Source organism: Podarcis pityusensis, assembly GCF_964106645.2.
Source record: "Podarcis pityusensis genome assembly, chromosome: 6".
NCBI classification, from domain to species: domain Eukaryota; kingdom Metazoa; phylum Chordata; class Lepidosauria; order Squamata; family Lacertidae; genus Podarcis; species Podarcis pityusensis.
In genome coordinates, this window is record NC_138030.1 from 96,162,546 (window position 1) to 96,177,556 (window position 15,011).

Consider the following 15,011-nt stretch of genomic DNA (forward strand, 5'->3'; position numbering starts at 1 on the left):
AAAGCATGGTTTGTAAGGATGAATGACTAGCAACTCTCTCCTGGTCTTAGGCTTCTGGGAGTTGGCTTATTGAGATAAAAGACGCTTTCTTTAGTGAGCAGGCAGTGTTGCATTTTGCAGCTACTGCCCACTACTGATGACCGTTCCACCTCCTTTTAACTAAGGAGGTTGGAGGAAGAGAACACAGACTGAGTAGTTCATTTCCGTCTTTCTTTTTTTAAAAAGAAGCTTCTTTTTGCAATGTGCTATGGGGTGATGAGGCAAAGCAGCCAGGATTTGTGTGCTGCTTTCTTTGCCTTGAAGGGAAAGGATGAGCGCCCAGCAGCAGCTGCTCTAGGACTGGGGAAGGAAGGCTGGCTTGGCTAAGGGGCATGAGGGGACCAATCATCATCATCATCATCTTCTTCTTCTTCTTTTCTCTCTCTCTCTCTCTCTCTCTCTCTCTCTCACACACACACACACACACACACACACACACACACTTTTTGGGGGGTTTGAGGCTGGGAGTGAAAGGAGGGAAGTCTGCACGTGAGAGAGGGCTACTGTTGGCCACAGCCGATTGCAGCTCATGGAGCTCTGAGCAAGAGGGAGGCTGGCGAAAGATGAAGCAGCAAATCTGGTGGCGGGGCAGTTTCGTCTGACAAGAGGGAGGAAGGGAGGAGAAGGTGGCCGCGGTGGCAGCAGCAGGGGGTGAGAGGGTCTTGGGGCACCTTGGCAGCAACCACAATGTCTGAGGATCAGGCGCCTACCACTGGCATCCCACTGCTGCCTCTTCCATGCGAGCAGCCCTCTACTGCTAGGGCTCAAGAGTCACTGCCTCGCGAGAAAAACACAAGAGAAAGTGGCTTGGTGCCAGTGGACTTTGGGTAGCAGGGGGGAAGACAAGCCTCCTGGAGGAAGTCAAGCTGCAGGAGGCCGATGGCCTGCAAAACTACCCTATTTACTTGGATGTAATGCGCCACAGAAACTAATGTACACCCTGATTTTTGCAACGCAATTTGGCCAAAAAAGGTGGGTATTAGATTTCAGTAAATATGCACTTGATCTTAGCCAAAAGGCCGAGAAGCGATAGATTTGAGTAAACATGGTATATGCATGAGCTCAATGTATCACACTTGTTGCTATCTTCCATCTGCAAAAATTTGCAACATCTTTTTCACAGGAGTAACATTTGATTATTGGGTTGCACATTGTAATATTCGTGATTTTGCAAGGGTCAAAATCCATTTTTCTCACATGCTTGTATAAATATTGCAAACACTTTCTTGGAACTGTAGCCACTAGGCTGACTTTACTAAAAGGTAGAAAATTTAAATATACCGTTTGAGTTTAAAGAGAAGTCAGAATTACAAGCAAACTGCCTGAGAAGATTATAATACCACCAGGGCTTGCCAAGAGGAAAGTCTCTTCTCATGCCCTTCCACCTAAAGGATGTGCGATTAAGCTGCAGTTAGTCACAAGCATCATAAAAAATTCTGCACAATCAGACCCTGCAAATAATTTTACTCAAGAGAAAAGGATTCTGCTTCCATGAAACAGGCATCCAGTTCATTGTATAGACCTGGAAATTAAGGAGAAGAAGGGGTGGACAACAACTGAAAGTGCCATTTCCTCTTCACAATTCAACTGTGCATTTCCACAATTTTTCAAGATGGGATATGGGATCCCTGAGCATTATCATCGGAAATGGTAACTGGAATTGAAAAAGCATGCATGCCTGTAACAATTCAAAGTATCTTTTTGTAGCACAAACTTTCCAAATGGTATAACAATGTCTTCTTCTTTTAAACAAAATGATAGATGGTAACATGGCAACGGGAAAGGCTTTATTCTAGGTATAACACCTGGTTATTGTTGGCCCTGCATAGGCAAACTCAGCCCTCCAGATGTTTGGGGACTACAATTCCCATCATCCCTGACCATGGTCCTGTTAGCTAGGGATGATGGGAGTTGTAGTCCCAAAACATCTGGAGGGCCGAGTTTGCCTATGCCTGTTGTTAGCCTTCCTCAAGTCAAATATATATTTTTAAACATTTTCTCCAAATGTAATAATGAAAACTTTGGCTGAGAAAGCTGCTACTTGCCTTGGGACAGAAAAAGGACAGCAATGAGAGCAAAACAATTCAGGTGGATGTTCTGTTCACTACCATCTGCAGTATATTTGCCCTACATGATCTGGGACACAGGTTCTCTAAAGAACCACCTTCTCTCACTTGAGTCTTTCTGAGAGGTCCTCCTCCAAGATAGGTGACTTTGTGACTGTGTTGTCAAAAATGTGGGACTCCAAATCCAATGTCAGGCAAATATATTTTTATTTGCCCAAGCCTTCCAATATGTGATTGAAGATGTTTTTAACTGGAAATTTATACTGATTCTAGTTTAATTAGTCTGTTATGTTTTTACTGGTCCTACTGATTTAGTAATTTAGTTCTATTGGGATTTGATACTGTTTTTTCTTGTAAGTTGCCTGATAAGTTTTAATTTTAATATTAAAACTTAACAACATATGCACTCCTCCCATCCACCCTCAAGCCAGCCAACCATAATTTGTACAAATAGCAGAACTCATTTATCAGAGGCATTGCCTATTATACTGACCAAACCATTTGAAAATCACAAAAACCCTGTAGATTGTCTCAGGGAACCACTCTTTTGTCCTTGTACACAACTGAAAATAATAAGGAAATTCTGTCCTTTTTAACAATTGATTGGGTGCACTGATTTCTGAGTTCATTTAATCTTATGGTATCCCCACACAGCTCACATCGAAAGGAAAGTGTCTTGTTTCGTTCAGAAGGGTCTCCAAGTGCTCTTCAAATAATGTCATGCAGTGAAATGCAGCTATTGATGGGAGATTCTAGCTATTTAATAACTGTTTTGTACATTTAAAATAAGAGAAAGGCAAAGGGAATGGGTGCAATCCACCAGGCAGCGGACTGCAATAAAAGCAGGCAAACCCTTAAGCGTTGAAATCACATTCCCTGGGATTGTGCTTTTACTAACATGTGCTACCTGAAATCAATATTTGGGTTTATATTCTCTGCGGCCACTGCAGAAAGGGGTATCTGAAGGATCGAGAGGCATTTTAATAGTAGTATTTTGCCTTGCAAGCTGTTAAGACTGAACTGTGGTTAACACAGCATGGCCATCCAAAAATACTAACCTTCATGTCTTGTTCAGCCTTCATCGCAGTCTGGGCCTGATTGCCTCTGACTCCAGAGAGTGATCCACAAGGACCCCTGGCCATATGTGGCAAACGAGGGTGGCTCATAAGGCCTGTGGTCATCTGAGGTGGCATCTGACTAGCCAGTGCCACTGGCGGCCTCTGAACAGGCGCTGGGAAGGTGTTAGTATGTGGGGCTCTTACCAATGGAGGGACCAGGTTAGGCTGAGAGAGGATCTAAGTGGGGGAAAAACAACAACAAAAAGAGAGACATTTAGCTGTTAGCATAATGCCAACCTGATCACATGGTGGCTTCTCTGCAGAGAGCACGCCTCTGCCACCAATCAGTGCCTTGTGGTGGGTGCATTTTTTCTATTCAGATTGGCCATGTTTGGAGAATTCTAGGGGGGGGGGGGAGAAACTTAAGGTAGGAAGTGTGCTTAAAAATTGTCTTAGCACATTTGAAAACCAAAAGGGGGGAGGGGTTCCTCAAAATATATGTCAAGATGCAGGGATTGGCAACAGATAGGTTTATGTTTTCAAACAGAATCTGGCAATCTCAAATTTGAAGTGCAACATACAAGACATTTTTAGAATCAAAAGTACACACCACATGTCTCCATATCATATACTTTATAGCAACAGCACTCTGAAAGTACTCCCCCTTTTAAAGGATGCTCAATTTTTTATTTGTAGCTAACTATTTTGAAGACTGCCTTACAGCTGCATTTCAGGTAAGTGGCTAACAGCACACAATTCACCAGGAATTTCTGTACAAGCACCAATAAAATGAGTAGAGGTGGAGGCATATGCAATTCTCAGCAGAGCCAGCACAGGAGACATTCCTGTTGTATTGTGCACTTGATGATGTCTGCTTTAAGCCGCACACTGGGACCCTTCTCTCAGACACTATTTTCCCCTCTCCCTTTAAATGTTTAACACTCAAATGTAGCAAGAGCTGTGCGGAGAAGCCTGTGGTCACCTGCCTGCATTAGAGCTGTCCAATCTCTCAACTTTAGGAGCGGAGCACAGATGTTACTGAAAACAAGATACAGAATGTTTATATATATTTGATTTATAAATTATTTAAGGAAATATTTGATAGATATTCCTGCATATAGGGGTTCTTCCATTTGAAATAAGCTGAAGATAGAAAATCTCAGACCACTGGCAGTATAGCAGCTGCTGCCCACCTGGGGTGCAAACTGAGGAGGAAATGGTTGCGTCATTCTCACAGCTGCCGACTGAAACTGCTTCTGGTAGACGATGGTATTCATTTTATTGGCCTGACTGTTCGGACTTGTGGAAGCAACCCTTAAGAGAGAAAACATTTTAAGTAAGTTAATATATTGGATATCATAGGCACCAGAGAAACCTTTTGTTATACTTTTCATGTGCTACCTTGAATCCAGAAGAAAACTGGCCATTATTTAGTAAATGCTGTTTGTAGCGAACACAAGGAAACAGGAGTTTATTGTACAGCAATATGAAATAGAGAGATGCTAAAATTAAAGCTCAATTTACTACCACCACCCCACATAAAGGGAGAAATGAAGATTAACTATAAATTGTGGTATTCTGAATTCAATAGGCAGTGCACAATGTCTCTAGAAACCCTGTAATACAGCAGGAGGATTTAACACTGTTCTGTTCTTTCAAACAGAACCATGAGACCTTTGCTTTCTTCTGGCACCCAGCAAACATTCCTATGTGATACTGGTAGTTTAATCTCCTGAGCTGCTGCCACACCTGACAGGGGTAATCACTATAGCTAAATGCTTCTATTAAAAATATGTCTTCAGATTTTGGGAAACTCCCAAATAACTCTCAGCCAGGGGCTTTATTTTAAGGGAAGCACAAAACTTAGCTTTCCAAATCATCTTGTTTAGACTTCCACTGATTTTGTGCTCAGTACTGCTTTCAAAATCAATCTCCAGCTCTGATCAGGATCCAATGTACTATGAAGCGAGTTGTGTTAGCCCTCAAAACTGAGAGGGAAAAACCTGAATGGGAACCTGCTTTTAAAGCTGAGGAGAATTTCAGTGGTTTGGTATGGTGGTCAGCATTTCAAAGGGGGAAAAACATTCTAACGGATGAGTGCAAGCTTATTGTGTGGGCCGAAGCATATTATTTGGTCCCCAGCCTTCTATGTTTTGATCTCTCCTCTCAATTTGTGTTCTTCAAGTAAGCATTCAAAATAATACTAAAAAGAGTCTTACAAGTCACCTTACTTTTCAATTTGAGTAATATGAGTGACTTTTGAGTAATTTGAAACCCTAAGTACTGGCTGTAGCTCAAATCTGCAAGTTCTTCCCTCTCCAACTGAAGACCAAATACTACCTGGCACTAATAAGAAGTATTTCTTCTTGCTCTGTTATTGCTGAATCCCTAATATCGCATAGATAATATTGGGGCTATGTAGAAAAATGTACAAGGAAATGAAAATAAATTCTAAGGAGCACTCTTCATAAAATTCAGAACATTTAATCAAATAGCAGTATTCACTGACATGAGTACAGTATCCAAATTCATAGTCATATTGATTGTTGTCATATATATATGAAACACAATCCTATGGAAACACACCTGTGCAAGCTCTGCTGAAATAAATGGGAATTGGGCAAGTATGCAGTCATTCTGTCTTCATATTTCCTGCAAAATAAATTGCCCTGTTTCCAAATATGTTTCCTTTTTCATCTCAGTCCTGAGCAGCTCAGTTAGTCGAGCCCTCCAGCCACACAATTACTGACACTGTCTCCTTACTACAAAGTAGAGGAAATACCAAAAAGCAATCTGAAATGACTGACTGCAAAAAGAGGCCAGAATGCCTGTTAATGGCTTAATTAAAACATAAATATTCCACGCCAGCCAACCCATTCCCACATAACCCCATTTATTACATTCACTTAAAAAAAATAAAAAATAAAATATAACAACATTTTAGCAGTTTTAAGATGGGAGGCGTGGTCCATATTCAGTGTTGTTAGAAGCATGTCCATATAAAATATCATGGCCCAAGTCAATGTTCTGCACAAATCTTTCTCCAAACTGCATTAGCCCTTATTTAATTATTAAACATTTCTATGCCACTTCACAGCTGCCTACCAGAGTGGCACCCTTACACTAATGCTTAATAAGTACTATTTCTGTAAGTGGGCTTCATCACGAATCTATGCTGCTAACTTGTTTGTAAAGACTTGCTTACCGGAAGGGACTAGACGTTGGAGTGGTGCTTCGTCCGGTGACTGGAGGTGTGCCTGGTTTAACATCAATGCCACTTCCAAAAGCTTTCAGGTCCATTTCTGACATCTGAAGCAAAGAAACCCAACCAACTTACAAAGGACACAAAATTACACACTAATACTTTCATGGGACACGGGTGGCGCTGTGGGTTAAACCACAGAGCCTAGGACTTGCTGATCAGAAGGTCGGCGGTTTGAATCCCCGCGACGGAGTGAGCTCCCGTTGCTCGGTCCCTGCTCCTGCTCACCTAGCAGTTCGAAAGCACATCAAAAGTGCAAGTAGATAAATAGGTACTGCTCTGGCGGGAAGGTAAACGGCGTTTCCGTGCGCTGCTTTGGTTCGCCAGAAGCGGCTTAGTCCTGCTGGCCACATGACCCAGAAGCTGTATACTGGCTCCTTCGGCCAATAAAGCGAGATGAGTGCCGCAACCCCCGAGTCGGCCACGACTGGACCTAATGGTCAGGGGTCCCTTTACCTTTAATTTCATGAAGGGCCCTGCCATACTCATTTAATCATCTTTACAATGGCAATAGGAGCTAGGAAACAAGTTCCACACCTACTCCAAAATCTCGGGGGGGGGGGGGGCTGTTGACATGTTACGGTTCATACTCTCTTATTTCATGTGATATAAATAATTAAAATCCTCAGCTAGGCAAACTGAAAGCTCTTAAGCACTCTCTACCAATACTCAGTGAATCTCACCAAAAGACTTATGCGTAACAGATAAAAGAGTCACTGAGCATTTGCTTGGTCTCTATGGGACTGAGAAGTACTTACTGGATAGTGTCAAATGGTCTAAGTAAATGTATTGCTATGGTGTTCCCGTATTTGGCTGAGTCCCCCAGAAAGCTATGTGCACAACATGAGCCCCTGAGCACAAATTCTGCCCGCTCAGCCTACCTCAGTCAGCTGCGCAGAGCGTGCGTGGCAAACCCGAGACTTGCATACTGCACACCAAGGTTTTTGGTGGTCTACAGGGAGCCCCAACAATTCAGTGGAAAATCAGTGGCTTTTTAAAAATAAAAAATAGTGACCCCACCAAACACTTTCCTCCACTATTTTCCAAAGTGGGCTTCCTCTAGTACTCCCAGGTAATTTTCAGTAGTATAAAAAGAACTGGAGTTTCTAACACGCCATCCCCACCCCTTTGGAAACATGACCTTTCCTCCTTTTTTTGCTTATGGGTCCACTATTTTTAGTGCTACTCAGTGATGCCATTGGCTCACAGCTGGAGAAACAACACAACTGTGGTTCAGAGTATAAGGATGCTTGGGGGAGGTACGCTCATTTGACTGTGAATGTGAACCACCATAGGATACAAAACCTCCAGCCTGTGGGCCAACCTTAGCTTACCAGGGGGTCCAATTTGGCCCATGAGGCTATTTCCCTCAAACTACTCACTTGTCCACCAGCTGACAACACTGGGTGATGTCAGCTGATGGAGAGAGAGAGAGAGTTCAATGCTTCTGGCTGCTGTTTTGCCAGGGTGTTTCCCTGCAGGGTATGTGCTGGGGAACTTTGGTTGAATTAGTTTAATTCTAAACCAATTCCATCCATTTTCAATCTCTTCCATTTGCTATTTCGTCATAAACTGGTTATGGTGCTACAAGGACTAAGATATTATCCCTTTGGAATGATTGCTATACAATAACCATGGCATGCCTGGATATGACGTGCATTTGTTCATGCTTTTCTGCTGCCATTCAGCAAGATTTAAGACACAGTCACATTTACCTTCCCAGTTATAATGCTGTGTTGAGCTCCAGCTGGAATTAGTCCTCTGAAAGGCTGGCCTACTTGTGCTGGCCGACTCAGATTCTGAGTCTGAGGCTGTGGTGGTGTGTGCTGTAAAGGAGGCTGAAGGGACTGTGGAAGAGCAATTAAAGGCTGGCCTGCTGATCCAAAGTTGGGCAAAGAAAGTTGTGATCCTGGTATAGGTACTGTCACCTGGAGAAAAATGCAAGAATGATTTAGACACACAGATGCTTCAATAGCTAAAGTGCATCATGATTAAATTGCCACTTCTGAATACTGTTGAGAAATATACACGTGTTGCTCTCTATGTACAGCTAATATAATTTGTACCTTTAGTGCATCTGAACAGAAAGAATATACACATTTTTATCCTTTGGAGTTATAAACTTGAAAACATATGGGCAGCATCTGATGATTCAGAAAGCAAGCCAGAGTAGGACATGGTTCTTAGTAAACAGAATTCCCTCCCTGTCCTTCTCCTATAACTTATGTTTTCCCTATCTCCCTCATTATTCCCTGTAAGACTGAGGTTTCAGAAGCAGGAATTGGGTTTCATGGTGCAGAAAGCAGTAACTGAAAGCATTTATTTCTTGGCCCTGATGGAGAAGACAGGCACCATACAGGCTCAAAAGGACAACACTGTGAGGACACAATAATGGAAGAGATGTAGTTTCTCCATAGCCATCTTATTTGTGTGGGGTAGATTTGCTAAAATTCCACCCCCCCCCCACCTGGTATTTTAATCATGGCCCAGCCATTTCTCTGCCCCTAATCCTCAAGTAAGCCACGGAGGTATAGGGACTCTACCTAGGGAGAGTACACTTAGGGATTGTGTCAAACAGGTTCCACCAAGTGGCCAGAGCACAAATAGGAACACCAGTCATATCGACTGGAAATGTTCCAAGAACTCTCAAGAATACGTATGAATCCATCAGCTTCTGTGGTGGGAGACCATCTTAATGTGTCCCCTACTCTGTGCAGAGAAACAGGAATGCGAGATATGTAAATCTCACCAGGAAATGAGCTTAAGACAAGTGTGCTATTTAAAAAAGTCTCCTCATCTAAAGCACCAAACCTATACCCTGTTCTGATCCAGAGTGTTACCTTCCTCAGGGTGGGATCGTAACATATTGTGACAGCTCTACTGTTGTCATAGTAGCCGTGAAGTCCTGAGACACCAAAGATGAGCTCACTATGGATGCTGAAAATCCACTATTAAATTGGTGTGGCATCTAGGGTCCACACATTCAAAGGGAAGGACTGAGAAGAGGCTTAACAGTATACTTCTAACCCCTCATCTGTTCTGTCCAGCCCCCATTGCAACCTCTCTTGTGTGTCTGTAATGACTTCAGTGATGGTGTCCTCACTGGATAACTACACAATTAGATACAAAATACCAAAATTTAAAGTGCTATGTCCATAAAATATTAAACGAGATATAAAAGATAGCAGTATCAGTGGCAATATAGTTAGAAGACAAACTACACCCTCCACCAAACAATATACCAAAATATCACATAACATGAAGGGGAAATTGCTCCTGGCTATGAAAGCGTAGTTCTTAATTTATCCACTCCAGTTGCAGACCTTATCTAAATACCTTATTCTGATATTACCTTTGTTACTCAGAAGCAACCATTTTCTGCTCTCATGTAGAGACTTCTGTCTTTAGAGCAGGGAAATTCTGGTAAACATACATACTATGCCCAATTCCCCTTGCAACTCTGCAATAAAATAGAGCCTCCATTCTTGATCCAAAAGGGATGACCTCTTTTTTATTATTGTCCCACCAGCCTAATTTAAAGATTTACCTCTTGCCTAGCAACAGTGCTGGCCTCCAATGCCACCATTGACTGCTGAGCCATGGTTTGGGGTAATGCTGCAGTATGATCTAATGTAATATACCAAGGAGCCATTATTCAAAAGAGGCAAGCTTATAAAATACGTTTAGGATGTTCACCTCTATAGAAGACCAGCACATCACTGAACAAACTGAACTGAATGGGAATTGTATGCAGACATTCATCAAGTGCTCCTATCCATTTCTATGTACTCTATGTACAAGAAATGCCTATGTAGTTTACAGATCTGCACCATCTTGCTAATGTTTAGATGCCATGAACAGCATGCACAGGATTTTTCTAACAAATCCCCAGCAGAAGCACTATGGTCTTGAGTATTTATCACCTGATCTTGGAGAAAACTATTCTCTGAAACCACATTATGGTTTTGCATAATGGAAGATCAACTTCCTAGCTGTTGACTCTAGGATCATAAGAAGTTTAACTGGAGTACGGTAAGGACCACAGTAAACATCACAGTGATCTCTAGACAAAAGGTGGCTTGATTTTTTTAGAGCAACACTTCTGAAGAAAAAAAAAGAAAAAGAACACTATATTGTTTTTTAAAAAGAAAGCTCTGTGTTAGAACTGTTTTGGACTGCTATATTCAGAGAGACAGCAACTTCTCTATAAAAGAACACAAACTAGGTTCTCAAAAGAACATTCTCCTGTCAGGAGACAATGGTACTACATGCACCACAAGCACACAAACAAACACATATTAAATATAATTGAAAGCAATTTACCGTGCCATAGTTTACCTGCTGGAGAGCACTGGGAGATGGCGCAGTGTTATAGAAGCTAGTCTGACCTGGTTGCTGAACCTGTCCAGAATACAAATTTGAGGCCTGGGTAAGAGTAGCTCTGGCCTGAGAAGAGAGAGGTTAACATTTTCTAGGTGACTAGCTAAGCAAGGTTAATTTAATTTGAAGAACAGAACAGTTGTATGACCATTTCATTTTAGATTTACTCTTCTCTGTATGCTGCAGCAGGAATGTTGCTGAACTTTAATTCCCATCAGCCCCAGCCAGCATGCCCAATGGTGAGAGCTGAAGTCCAAGGACACCTGGAGGGTCACAGGTTCTCCACTCCTGCTATACACATTTCCACATTTGGAAAAGCAGCAAGCATGGATAAAATATGTCCCAGATTTAATTGGACACATAACTGCTGCTATGTATAATCTATATTCAAAACAGCTGAAACACATCACTGCCAAATATGGGAACAAGGTTCTATAAAAAGTGTAAGTTTTAATGGGTGAATCAGGACTGCATCAGGGTGTGCAGGACTCTTCCATACATCTGTCTGAAATTACCTGAAACCTGCATGCTCCAATTCCAGTTTCCAGTTTTCCTTCCTCCCTGTTACAGTTTGGAAAGAAGGGGGTGGGGAGAAGAGGTGCATTTGGGGAAACATATCCAGGGTTTGATGGGGTCCCTCCAAGTGTGGGTAATATTGTGATCTGTCCCAGGTGTCTATGAGTCACCTACCATTAATTACTCACAACGTCCTGGAGTGTCACTGTGTGTAAATGAAACAAGGCTGCAGACCCAGCTGCCTGGTGTGGAGGGCCCCAGCAGCTGCATGGGAATGCTGGCTGTTGACACCAGCCCAGTACAGTAAGTGTTCAACAGTATGGTGCCTCAAACAACTGAAGCACTATGTATAATAATACACATGAGTTGGGCTGTAGCTCAGTGGCAGAGAATCTGCTTTGCACACAGAAGATTCCAAGTTCAATCCCTGGCATCCTCCAGTGGGGCTGGGAGAGACCCCTGTCTGAATCTGAAATGCTGCAGAGCCGCTGCCAGATACTCAACCACTGGCCTGACTCAGTAGAAGGCAGCTTCCAACGCTCATATGACAGGGCACAATTAAATAAATGCACATCACAAAAACTGGGAAGGCTGTTTGCATGATAGGGCAGCGAGTGCCTGTGACAGAAAGGATAACATTACCCTGTAGCTCAGAGGTTTTCAACCTTTTTGAGTCCACGGCTCCCTTGACCAACTACATGCTTTCTGTGGCTCCCCTGTGGGGAAACACATTCTGAGCCTCAGAAGTCCAGTTATGTCACCCCTTGCCTGCAGAGCCAGGTACTCATTGTCTCATAATGCAGATTAATTTCCCTTTTATATACACTCAGAAGCAGCACAACCATTCCATTTTGTTGTATTAAAGAGGTGATTCCAACTCTTCAGTTACTTTTCTGGGGAGGTCTGACTCTGACCTGGAGAAGATGCGTATCAATAAGCTGGGAGCCTCCTAGTCCTGAAGCTTGACTCAGTTGATGCTCATACAAGATAGGAATAGGCTGAGTATTAGATGTCTGCTGAAATGCAAGGCCTGACTGTGCCTTGGCAAGCTCCTGATGCTGCACTGCTGGGAAGTTGTGTAAGGCTGTGCCAGAAAGAACCACTGGGGACGGCTGAGAGAGGCCGCTCTGCATAAATGCCTGCTGGGATCTATAAAACAATAGTGCCCTCAATTAGTTAAGTTAATAAAACGTTATTCAACTACAAAAACTGGTTTCATGATTAAAGTTTTAATGTGCTCTAGGCATAAAACAAGGAGAAACACACAAACATCTATCATACACCCCCTTATTACAAGAAAAAGATTACTAAGGGGGGAATCCATGCAAATACTCAAAATTGACATTAATTTTAGACTTTTTTTGTTCTTGTTTACAGAACTGTAAGAATGGTTCTTTCTAGAAACTGTAACACATGACTTAAAGCCACTTCGCCAGCAGTTGAATAAAAGTGTCATAGCCAGAGAAACAGATTATTTCAAAATCTAGCACAAAAATGCACCACACAAGTTGTAAGAGCATCAAATTTACAATATTTCAAGCGATTCTGCTCAAAATTGCAGAGGAAACCTAAACTGGACAAACACAAAGGACTGGCAAGATTCTGAACAGGCAGAGAAATGATACTTCACATGCCACATCTATCCTACTCCCACCTCAGAAATTCTAAGCCTCCTTTTGGTCTAACATTTTCAACACTTATCCCTAAAGCACACAAAAATTTAAAAATGAATGAACTTACTTTGCATACATTTTTAAATTTTAATGTGGACTGCTTAATTTCAGAACATTTTCTGGACATTTTCAGAACATTTCATAAAACAGTGCAGTTTTCACAATTCTTACACCAGTGAATACAAATGGAAAAAATGTGTGACATGGTTAAGAGACTAGAACTAGAAACAAAATGTTAAAAAAGCGGAGTTGCTTTCTACTTACCTGTAAGGCTGCAATGATGAGTTAAACAATTCCTGGGCTTGGGAAACAGCAGGTGCTGCTCCTAAACCCAACTGAGCTTGATGCTGCCCTTGCAGAGGTGCATATATAGGGATTGGTATCTGCTGAACTGATGTAGGCTGTAAGGAATATAATTAATTAGATATCCAAGCAAGCAAGCAAACATCAGAAACTGCCTTGTGCTCAGTCCGTCTAGCAATTCTATTCTCCTGAGGTGGCTCTCAAAGTTCTCAGTTAAAAGGATGTCTTTTCAACTTCCTTCTTGAAATCCTTTAACTATAGATGCTGTGGACTGAAACTGGGAGTTTTTACTCACAAAGAAAGTGCTCTGACACTGACCTATGATACCTGAACTAATAATGGTGTGTGCATCTCACTAGTTGCTAAAAATATCAAAGGAGTGGGAAGTACCTACAGATTCTGTGCAAGACATTTGGCTTGCAGGAACTGCAGACTACAGAAGGTACCCCAGTTCTTGCAGCTGATGAGCTTAATCTTTCACAGTAGGATGCCTCTGCTCTTTGAATACACAGTTAAAAATGTTCCAGTATGAGCCACCAGCTGTGACCACAACTCAATGGTTTAGCTGGACAAGGACATTCAAAATGGAGAATGGTTGAACTCTGATTTGGAATACAAGAGTCAACATGTATTGTTATTAAAAAGCAAATATGCCACCCAGTCAATCCCCATAGTACCTGTGAGAGCCCTGGCTGAAATCCCTGCTGCTGGGCCAGTGATGGAGGAGCCAGTCGTGCATGCTGGGTACCAAAGAGATGGCTTGTATCCATGTAGAAAGCTGGAATTTGAGCTACAAAGTCATAAGAGAAAAAAATCAGTAGCACAGCGCATGAGTTAACTAAAAAGTAAAGGTAATTGATACGCCTAGCTGCTAAACAAATGCTGGGGGGGGGGGGGACATTTCAAAGGCAAGAGAAAAAGACTGATGTAAACTTTCAAAAAGAGCATTTGTGTTTTGTTTACAAATACTACAACATTCAATACAATTTGTTGGGAGAAATGAATAGACTACAAAGTTGCAATCATGAAAGTAACCAGAAGATTTAAGAAACACTGAGCTTAAATTTAGTCACCCCTACCTTTAAATAGAAAGAGGAACCATTTATACCCAGATACAATGCAAAGAGACTACGTCGTATATTACCTGCTGCCGACTGAGACACATAGACCTGTGGACTCTGCTGCTGCTGAGCAATTAGTGATGGCATACAGCTTAGCTGGGAAAAGTGACCAGCAGATGCCAAATTACTTGTCTGTAACTGCTGTGGCTTCACTTTACAAATGTTGGGTGGATCAGAGGTTGTGGTTGTTTTTGTACTCAGTGAAGAGGTAGTGTATGTTCCAGCTCCTAAAATTACAACCAGCAAAGCACTGCTTTAATAGTTACTAAAATCTAACATGCTTCAGTAAGCTAGTCATAAATCTGGTGTACCCTAAGTAAAAATGCAAGTTGCTAACTACTGCAGTACTTTATTCAAACATTCTACTTCTGTTTTTTTATTTACTTATTTATTTATTTATTTATTTATTTAATTTCTGTCCCAACCTTCTTTCCAAAGAAGACCAGGAAAGCTAACAACAAAGCAGCAAAATATCATCAAAAATTTTAAAAGAATACTTAAAAACATTATGAACACCTAGAAACATTCAAACACAGTTAACGTATTCTTACAGGTAATACTTTCAAGGTTGCCGAGAATAGTATATTTCAGTC

General features: G+C 41.8%; 1 protein-coding gene across 13 annotated transcripts in view; it reads right to left on the reverse strand.

Moving 5' to 3' along the window:
- Positions 1–15,011, reverse strand: part of PRRC2C (proline rich coiled-coil 2C) — a 79,704-nt gene that overhangs the window by 3,442 nt on the left and 61,251 nt on the right. For 4 of the 13 annotated variants that reach the window (XM_081012000.1, XM_081012006.1, XM_081012005.1 and 1 more), the window contains 10 exons: positions 14,442–14,645; positions 13,975–14,087; positions 13,259–13,395; positions 12,236–12,470; positions 10,749–10,871; positions 8,141–8,353; positions 6,369–6,472; positions 5,750–5,815; positions 4,357–4,477; positions 3,164–3,400 (listed from right to left, as the gene is read on the reverse strand). In XM_081012000.1, the coding sequence (XP_080868126.1) occupies positions 3,164–3,400; positions 4,357–4,477; positions 5,750–5,815; positions 6,369–6,472; positions 8,141–8,353; positions 10,749–10,871; positions 12,236–12,470; positions 13,259–13,395; positions 13,975–14,087; positions 14,442–14,645 (1,553 nt within the window). The remainder of the gene's footprint in view (positions 1–3,163; positions 3,401–4,356; positions 4,478–5,749; positions 5,816–6,368; positions 6,473–8,140; positions 8,354–10,748; positions 10,872–12,235; positions 12,471–13,258; positions 13,396–13,974; positions 14,088–14,441; positions 14,646–15,011) is intronic. The other 9 variants (XM_081011998.1, XM_081011997.1, XM_081012002.1 and 6 more) reach the window with 8 other exon arrangements.